Source organism: Conger conger, chromosome 5 (assembly GCF_963514075.1).
Source record: "Conger conger chromosome 5, fConCon1.1, whole genome shotgun sequence".
Lineage (NCBI taxonomy): Eukaryota > Metazoa > Chordata > Actinopteri > Anguilliformes > Congridae > Conger > Conger conger.
In genome coordinates, this window is record NC_083764.1 from 63,953,241 (window position 1) to 63,963,011 (window position 9,771).

The 9,771-nt window shown below is 47.5% G+C and overlaps 1 protein-coding gene across 2 annotated transcripts in view; it reads right to left on the reverse strand.

Moving 5' to 3' along the window:
* Nucleotides 1-9,181, reverse strand: part of LOC133129332 (cytokine receptor-like factor 1) — a 23,020-nt gene extending 13,839 nt beyond the window's left edge. For both annotated transcript variants that reach the window (XM_061243338.1, XM_061243339.1), the window contains exons 1-4: nucleotides 8,657-9,181; nucleotides 4,813-5,088; nucleotides 3,240-3,369; nucleotides 2,462-2,631 (exon numbers count right to left, since the gene is read on the reverse strand). In XM_061243338.1, the coding sequence (XP_061099322.1) occupies nucleotides 2,462-2,631; nucleotides 3,240-3,369; nucleotides 4,813-5,088; nucleotides 8,657-8,714 (634 nt within the window). In that variant the 5' untranslated portion in view covers nucleotides 8,715-9,181. The remainder of the gene's footprint in view (nucleotides 1-2,461; nucleotides 2,632-3,239; nucleotides 3,370-4,812; nucleotides 5,089-8,656) is intronic.
* Nucleotides 9,182-9,771: the final 590 nt, after the last annotated feature.

Consider the following 9,771-nt stretch of genomic DNA (forward strand, 5'->3'; position numbering starts at 1 on the left):
CTCCCCAACTTTCCTACCTCCCACGTCTCCTCACCCTCCATACCTGCCACACAGAATCAGCCATCTCTGGGGGTGTTTTTAGCCATACTGTTTCTAGATGTACGTACACATACATTTATACCAGGCCTGAGTCAAATACATTGACTCAGGCCTTTCTGATCCTCTTGGTTGGCTCCAATGCACCAGGCATGATCAACCGAGCACAGAAAAGACTTCTCTTTCCCAAAACTGTGCCCTCCACCTGCTGCCAGATGCAGAAACTGCCGAGGGCTCCGTGCTGTCAGGTGTGAACCAGCGTCTAATGCGCAGGTAAGATCACACCGAGCTGTGTGCTGAATTCACTCCGGTGACTGCTGATTTATAGCCCTACCACAGAGTCTTCCTGAATGTGTCAGCTTGAAGCGCAAGATTAACCACCTGAGCAGGTGCCGGATTCCCACGCCAACGTCAGCGCCTCCCTTCCGTCTGAGTGCGTGGAGCTTTGTCTCAGGCACGCAAGCCCCTCGTAGTGACTACTAGTCTTTACTCTGAGCCCGCATTGGCGTGCCCGCATCTTTAAAGTTCAGACTTATCTCAAGAGCTTCCTTAAAACCAGGTACACTCCAGAACCCTGTGATTCCACAGGACAACCTAGTTCGAGGTTCTACCAGAACTCAAACGTGCTGAATCTAGGTCAAGGGTACTGTGTCGGCCAAAAATGGAACCTTTGTCTGGGAGCTTTCACACATGGCACCTGTGATAGAGGGTTCCGCAAAGAAATGAAAAGGGTTCCTCTATGGAGACGAGACAAAGAACCCTTTTTTTTTTTTCTGAAACAGGCGATGACCTGGCAGCTAAATGTGGGCCACTGAACCGGAGCAATCATTGTACTTAGTAAAGGTCAACGTTCAAAGGCTTCTTTCCTTCTCTCTGTTTGCTTTAAGTCAAAGTTGGCCGAGCTCCTTGCTGACTCAGACCCCTCAAGGCTTGTCTCGGGCCTGATAAACAACACCTTTCCCCCTCCCTCCCTCCCTCCCTCTTTCCCCACCTGGTCCAAACAGGTTTTCCTCAGCTGGTCCAACAGTCGAAAGGGCCAAAGAGGCGACTTTGTTCATTTTTTTGTTGTTGTTGTCGTTTTTAATCAACTTTGTGTCTGCAAAACTTGATTTTTCCATGTACTCATTACATAACACACTTGAACACGTGAATTGAATTCATGCCGGTGATGACATAATTCATAATTTCGTCAATTACTGGGTAAATTTGCATGTGTTTTTATGCCAATACTATTCGTGTTATGTTCGGGATGTTTGAAAGGGAACTGAGTGACGGTGGCTGGGGGTTGGGAGGGGTCTGTGACCACGACTCTCACCTGAGACTGCTCTGCAGCCCAAGGGCATTCTGGGATAGCTGTGCTTTGAGCCGAGCTTGTAAAATTCCATTCCCACAGGAAAGGGGTGTATGCTGTGTACGTGCGTATATCTGTGCATGTGTGTGTGTATGTGTGTGTGTGTGTGTGTGTGTGTGAGTGTATGTGTGTGTGTGTGTATGTGTGTGTGTGTGTGTGTGTGTGTGTGTGAGTGTATGTGTGTGTATGTGTGTGTGTAGGTGTAGGTGTGTGTGTGAGTGTGTCTGAGTGCGTAACCCTGCTATGTGTGTATGTGTGTGTGTGTATCTGTGTGTATCTGTGCGTGTGTGTGTGTGTCTGTGTGTGTTTGTGTGTGTGTGTGAGTGTACATGTAGGTGTGTGTGTATGTGTGTGTGTGTGTGCGTGTGTGTGCATCTGTGTGTATGTGTGAGTGTGTGAGTGTGTGTGTGAGTGCATATGTATGTCTGTGTGTGTATGTGTCTGTGTGTGTGTATGTGTGTGAGTGTGTGTGTGAGTGTATATGTATGTCTGTGTGTGTATGTGTGTGTGTGAGTGTATATGTATGTCTGTGTGTGTATGTGTGTGTGAGTGTATATGTATGTCTGTGTGAGTGTGTGTGTGTGTGTGTGTGAGTGTATATGTAGGTGTGTGTGTGTGTGTGTGTGTGTGAGTGTGTGTGTATGCGTCTGTGTGAGTGTATATGTATGTCTGTGTGTGTGTGTGTGTGTGTGTGTGAGTGTATATGTAGGTGTGTGTGTGTGTGTGAGTGTATATGTAGGTGTGTGTGTGAGTGTATGTGTAGGTGTGTGTGTGAGTGTATATGTAGGTGTGTGTGTGTGTGTGAGTGTGCGTGTATGTGTCTGTGTGAGTGTATATGTAGGTGTGTGTGTGTTGGGGTGCATGCGTCTGGGCAGGATGTTCATCAAAGGGAGGGTGGGTCTGGTACAGTAATGGGAGGCATTCGTCACAGGCCCCCCCCATCCCCCAGGCAACGGCCAAATCCTTTCATCTGCCCTACCTGCTCCAGTGTGGGAGGGGAGGAGAGGGGAGGGGTGCAGCGGGGTCAGGGGTCAGGGGTCGGAGGGCACGGAAGGTCAAGCCTCACCCACTCACCCACGTCCAGGATGTCCAGAGTGATGAGGTCGGAGGTGGCGGCCCCCAGCTGATTGGACGCCTCCACCCAGATCTCGTAGGGCGTGAAGAGGGCCAGGTCGCGCGGGATGTAGCAGGAGTAGGGCTGGCTGCTGCTGTAGTCCCCACACTCCTTCTCCCGCCCGTACCACCTGACCAGGGCAGAGCACACAGGCCGCCAAACGACAGCGTCACTCGGTCGCCAAAAACCGCCATCAAAACCCGGTCACAACCCACCCGACATCCGCCAGGCATCCAACTGCAAAAAACTCTAAATAAGTCTTAAGTCTTATATTTAGACTTTACTATTTTTGCTAAAGAAAGACATTTGCGTGTGAAAAATGAATTATGCTGCCATTCCAATTATGAGTAAGTAGACCCAGATTATGATGTCTTAAGATTTACTGTTCTGTTACCTGGTGCGTTTGTGCAGAAACAAAAAACGACAGAGACCGACTTCCAAACGGCCAATAGATCAAAGGTCTCTCAGTCGCTAAACCGCCCAACTTATAGGTGTGAGGTCACAAAACATGTGATTAGAACGTACTCAACTGAACACTCTAAAGCTGACGTAACCATGGGGATTACTGCCAATTCAAAGCAAAGGAGTTCTAGAACTCTAAGGACTAAGGAATGCTGCACCAAGAAAATAAGACGCCGACTCTCCATCAAAGGGCTTTTACACGGCGGAGCCAGGAAATGAGCCCTACTTTCGGGGACAGGCTAAGCTCGGCCGCAGGGCCGTGTGGGGGACGCTCACTTCAGCTTGTACTTGAGGGTGTACTTGGTCCTGATGAAGGTCTCCCCCTGGCTCCCGGGCCTCCAGCTGCAGGTCAGGTCTTTGGTGTTCCGGGACCAGCAGGTCAGGTCGGCCGGCTTCTCTGGAGGCACTGAGGGGGGGGAGGAGGGGGGGGGAAGAGAAGATCAGCGCCTTTCAGTGACCTGCCGAACATGGGCGGGGGGGACGGCCTCACCTGTCACACGAGCAGCGCGAACAAAAGCACGACGTCAGGCGACCCCCGCGGGAAAGCGGCCGAGGGGAAGTGACATCACTCAGACCCCCCCGTCACTCACAGCCACTGAGCCCTGATTCTATTGTTTCAGATTTCTCCCGTTTTAGGAGCCAGTCGCACCCATGGGTCAGCGTGCCAGCTGGGGATACCCCGCCTACACCCCGTCCCTCGGCGACCCGGGTGGGTCAGGTGATCCCGAGAACGATCGTCCCGCTCTCCACCGTGACTCCGAGGCGATCGGGGCGCTGTTGTACGGGACGATCTCACCGAGTCCCCCCCCCCCCCCCCCCCCCCTCAGAACCGTGAGACGATTACGCTGCTCCCCTGTGAGCCGGCCAAACTCAGCTTTGGCAGGACAGGGGCGCCGGTGCCTGGTCCTCGGTTTGCAAACTGCAACAAACCGATGCCGGGATCACAGGCCGTGACTTTAGCCGTGCGGCACCATGGCTCACCGGAGGCGTTGTTTTATAATTCACTAACGCCGTTCCCCTGGTTTCGTACTTCAGGAACCTCTCCCAATGTTCAGCCATGCAAACGCAGACGAGGGATTAAGACGGTGACGGGTGATCACCTCCCACTGTGATGCATGAGATTTGGGCACGGCGTTCAGAAGAACACTCACTTGTCTCTATGCGGGTGTGTGTGTGTGTGTGTGTGTGTGTGTGTGTGTGTGTGTATGTGTGTGCGTGTGTACGTGTGTGTGTGTGTGTGTGTGTGCGTGTTTGCATTTGTGTACGCCCGCGGTGAAACACATCAGGCACACAAGCGCGTATGCGTGTGAAGGTGAAGCGTGTGAAGGTGTGCGTTTTCCACGTCAGATACAAAACACAGCGCCATGGCAACAGCCACTCATCCGCCTGCCGTGTCTGGCGGCTCACAGGTGTTAATGAGCCCAGGTGTGAAGAGTGAAGGGAGCATGACTTCACAAGCCCTCGCGCAGAACACACGGCAAGCCTCCGTGCGCCAACCGGCCTACTCTCCTTCATACGTGTCCGCGTGTTTTCCGTAAACAACCTCAGGACCTTCAGCGTCACAACAGACCCCTCAATCGCCATTTTTTGTCTTTTTATTTTTTACACGCAACAAAGATCCAGCTCCATAAACCCAACCGGAAAAAGTTCGTTAAAAACCTTTACTAGTCGACAAATAAAACGAAAAACACAAATGTTCAGAAAAAAACATTTTCGGGAGAGCTTTCGGCCCATGGCGTACAATTACACCACAATGAAAAAAAAAAAAAAAAAAAATCCCGTTCTGGACTTCAACTCCCATCAGCCCCCGCCCCCTCCACACTCCCCCGGTGCATTGTGGGATACTCACTGCCCACGTAGAGGCAGGAGCCGGCCAGCACGTGTCCGCCGTTGCTGTGGCACACCAGGTTGTCGCCGGACTGCTGGCGCGAGCCGTTGAGCCGCGGCAGCGTCAGGCCCAGCGCGGTGGGGCCCAGCGGCCTGTAGGAGGCGCTGGGGAGCCGCCGCCCGTTCAGCGTCCAGTAGAGGGCGCCGGCGTGCAGCCCCAGCTCCGGGCTCACCGTGCAGGACGCCGTCAGCGTGGAGCCGATCCGCAGGGCGGGGTCCTGGGGCAGGATGGCGGCCACTTCCCGGGTGGAGGAGAGGGCGGGAGGGGAGGGGAGGGGAGGGATGGGGGGAGGGAGGGAGGGTGCGTCAGAAAGAAAGAAAAAAGAAGGGGGGAAAAAAGGAGAGGCAGGGTTATTTATTGCCCTCAGTAATGGGAGAGGTGGATTTATGGGGTTTGGAACTAAAGCAGTGAGGTAATTACTACTTAACACCACTCATGGGCTTGTCCGCGAAAGTTATTAACGCTGTTTTATGGAAGCGCTAGCGATGCCGTCCTTACTCGTGTGTTTCGAGCCGCAAGACCCGAGCAGTTGGAGCGGTGTCGTGGGGTAGATTAACCCTTTGGCCCTTAACGAGAGTTTAATCAGGCGATGACGCGCTGATGGAGCCATGGCTCGGGGGTTAACAGTGTGCATTAACCCTGCGAAGGGAAGGCTTTCTGAAACGCTTTGTCAGAACTCTAAGTCAGTGTTCTGGAACTCTGTGGCTCTCAGTGGCACAGCCGTGATTGTGACATCAGCACCAGAATGTTCAGCGAGGGATGGAGGAGTGAGGTCACAAATAGTTCTCCACTCCTCGCTGAACATTCTAAAGGCATATTTGTGACCTCACTTCTGCACTCCTCACTGAACATTCTGAAGACATATTTGTGACCTCACTTATGCACTCCTTGCTGAACATTCTAAAGGCATATTTGTGACCTCACTTGTGCACTCCTTGCTGAACATTCTAAAGGCATATTTGTGACCTCACTTCTGCACTCCTCACTGAACATTCTAAAGGCATATTTGCGATCTCACTCCTGTAATGGGTTAAATTGGGTCAGAGAGTTTAGAGTAGAGCTTTTTTTTTGGCGTAAGTTGGTACCCCGTGTGTTTTGGTTCCGGGCTGATGCAACCTGCGTGCCGGGACAGCAGATAATGAATGCCCTGCACTCCAAAGATGTTCTGGAAAATGTCACCTACCCTCAGTTCTGAGTGCATTCGCCTGCTGGTTGCTCGAAAACCCACTTAGGTTCCTCTGAAATACAATGCCCTCAGCTCGTAACCAAGCAACGCTTCCATTAAATTCATTGTCCATCAATTAGTGTAAAAAAAAGGCTATGCAAAAAAAAAATATTAGGCCGACATTCTTCCCAGAGTTCCAGTTGTCGGTTTACCGCAACGTACTTAAATCAAGCAGCGCTTTTCCAAACATTGTCTTCCCAGTGGCATCGGTCAGGTAAATAGCGGGAATGACGAAGCCGCAGGAGATTACAGCTACGAAACGGAGCGTCATTAAAAGGCATTTCGGCACCAGAGGCCCCGGCGGGGTGGGGCCAGGGGGCCGGGATGTGGGAACACAAAGGCAAGTTTCTCCATTTTAAACATTTTAATGAGCGCAGCTTTTTCATCTGATCTCCTTTATCTGCTCTGCGGTTTCACGGTCGCTGCCCGGGAAGAACAATAACTGCAAATCTGTTTCAGATGACAGGTATCACACAATCACAAACGCAGCATTTTAACCCCAGAGCAAACAGGCAAGCGGTCTTCAGTGAAAACCCAGGGATTACCCACAATGCCACTCTGAAGAATTGAAGCTCAGCCGCCTGGTTTTGGTACTCTGCTTTGAGCTGCCAGTCAGCCAGGGAGCATAAAGACCCTTAATCTCCGTGTTTGTTTAACAAATTTCACTTTGAGTTTTATTGGGACAAAGGAGTGTTCAAATTCTCTTGTTCACATCTGCGCAACATTTGAAGAAGTGCAAATTCCTGAACAAAAGGGTCAAAATAAAAATAACAAAACATTTTTTAAAGAAAATTGCCTTGACTTGAAGACTTGGAGTTATGTACAATATGATTGGCTCAGTGCGCAACTGGTACTTTCCACACCATGCAAAAACCTGAACAACCCTTCAAGTACAACAAATCTGGATTGTGGTTCAAGTTTGGATCCAGTTTTGATCCAAAAGCACATAAACTCTGATGGCACACACACACACACACACACACACAAACAGAAGTACAAGCCATCTGACCCTTCTTTGCCTATTGCTAATTACTTATGCCTCCCTATATTTACACTACGATAGCACGAATTACCTATCTTTTGCCCTATTATTAACATAAACTTATTATTTGCGTATTTTTTTGGCTAGATGATGAGGCATGCGTCTACAAAAAACACGTGATCCATATTTGGATTATCAGAAATTCAAATAATCTTTTTAATTTTCCGTTATTCTGTTTTTGAGTTTGCGAGGACAGAATTTCAGCGATGGACAATTACACTTTTCAAAAACAGTGCCAATATACAGCAGTGGAGAAAGTATGTTTCGGAATAGGTGGTAAGAAGAGATAAGCCAAATATAATGTGCTTTGATGTTGTGAAATTTCCATATTACAAGTTACAGCTTGCTCGAATTGAGCATCAACAATCGCGAGTAATATTCAACGTGTTTATTAAAGTTTTACCAGCGCTTGAGAGAAGAAATGTTTCGAAATCGATTTTATATTTTGAAATATATCCTTTTCAGTGCTGCTGCACAAGATGCGGGGTAAATGTGAAACACTTTGTAGTTAATGCCTGGGTCACACGGTCTGTATCATATTCCAAAACCTGTTAGTGGCTTCAGTCTGTCATGCTTTCTAATAAAAGCTTCTTTTTTTTTTTTTACAATTAATTAGATAACAATAATGGTTCCAAATTTACATTCGACGCTAATGAGTAATAAACTACGATTTGGATTAACTCTAGTAGCAGCATTTTGCGCGGATTTCCACAAGTTCACAAACTCACGTGCTGACATGGGTTGACGCAATTAATGTTTCGTATCTTAATATTTTTTCTCTTATTGTGTTTGTTCTGTCGATGCCAAAACAACTACGGGCATGGGAAGTGGAAAGCGGTAATTTAATTTAATTTAATTTAATTTAATCAAATATTATTTTATATCTCTCAAGCAAAGATCAGTTACAATTTCCATAACGTTGGAAACTGAAATTTAATTTTACAGTAAGCCTATACATATATTATTACAACTACGTTTATGTATGTATATGTTAAACGCCAAATCTATATCATTTTTGAGCCAGAAACCTTCCTGGGCTAATGAACTCTATGTTATCGTTATGAAAAGTATGGTAACTTGTTGAAATTCTTTAGAGTAATGTTTTTCAAAGATTATCCCTTAAAAATAAGGCGTACTTCTTTGATTTGTAGGCAAGAACAAAATGCAGGTTATTTTGAAATCACTCATCCAAATATTATTATTATTATTATTATTATTATTATTATTATTATTTTATTTTATTTTTTTATTTTATTTTATTTTATCTTTATCTACTCAATTTAAATGCAACCACAGTACTACAACGGGGCGGGATCTTAATGATTATACGGAATTCATTGCCTACACCTTCTGAAAGATGTTGTTGAAAAGGCGCTAGTGTTGCAGCGCGGTATTGAAAGCGATCCTCACCTTAACCTCGTAAAAACCAGCGAGAAAGACTTGACAAACTGGCACGGCGATGGCAAAAGATTTAAGTGAGCCTTTGGCATTGCGACTGGCTGCCTAATAGCACAGCACATGTACGCCGCAGTACTTACGTGTCGAAGAAGATAGTACGCGGGGGACAGACAGCACGATGAACAGAAAGGTGATCATATTCAGGGGCACTTCTTTCGTTGTCTGGATCTCCCTTCTCTCCCGGTCCTTGCGTCCTCGGTTTTACGCACGCTTTACGGGGAAAACAACAGCGAAATGCAATGCTGGTGCAGGAGACCGGATTATCTGGTCACTTGAGTGTAGTTACTTCAGTTATTGCTCTACGCAGGCTGTGCTCCTACCTCATGCCTAACACCGTGTATATACGCTTTCGATACCTTTAGTTTTTCTGTCAGTTAATAATGGTTTGCTTTGGTGCACGCCTCAACAGCTTGCTAAAATATACAAGTTGATACTTTCCACGCCCCTCCCTTGTCTTCCCACACAGCCAGGAATCATTTTTTGCCTCTTTCTTTTCTTTTTTTTTTGGGTCTAATTATTCGTTCTTCCCGTCTGCCGGTGTGCATTTATAAGTCGAAATACATCGACATTTTCCGTAATCCAATCGTGACGATCGTCAGTGCTGTTCGGTGGGCGCGTGAGTCATTCTGTTTCACGAGACCTGTGCGGCGCGAGGAGGTATGTCAGGCGCAGTGAAAGTTCGTAAGGGAGGAAAAAAAAATTGCGTAACTCCTTTTCTTCTTTCTTCTTTAATGAAAAAAAAAAAAAAAAACTTTGCCGGAGGCAACAAGAACACTCACTGAGTTACCGAAGGAGGTGGTTTATTTATTTTGGCGTTGTGACGGCCGATGAGCATTTTATCCTCCTCGGAAACGCGTTGCATTTGGTTCCCTAGACGACAAAATGCAGGTTAATAATGTGAAGTTCGCGTGGCGAGTTCGCCTAAAAAATTACGCAGCCCCACCATCAAATATGATGAAAGTTTTAAGGATAATTCCACTAGCCTGTTTGCAACCTATGTATTTGAAAAGATATACATGTTGCGGGTTGGCTGAGGCAACCACTAAGCCACCTAATTTAAATTGTTATTGGCACCTTCTTACACTGATCATTTTATAGGGCGTCTGGTGATGTGGACATATTGTAAGGACACTCGCACGATTAATACGAGCAATAGCGCCAGAGCGTGCAAACAGCATTTCCACACCAGCGAGTA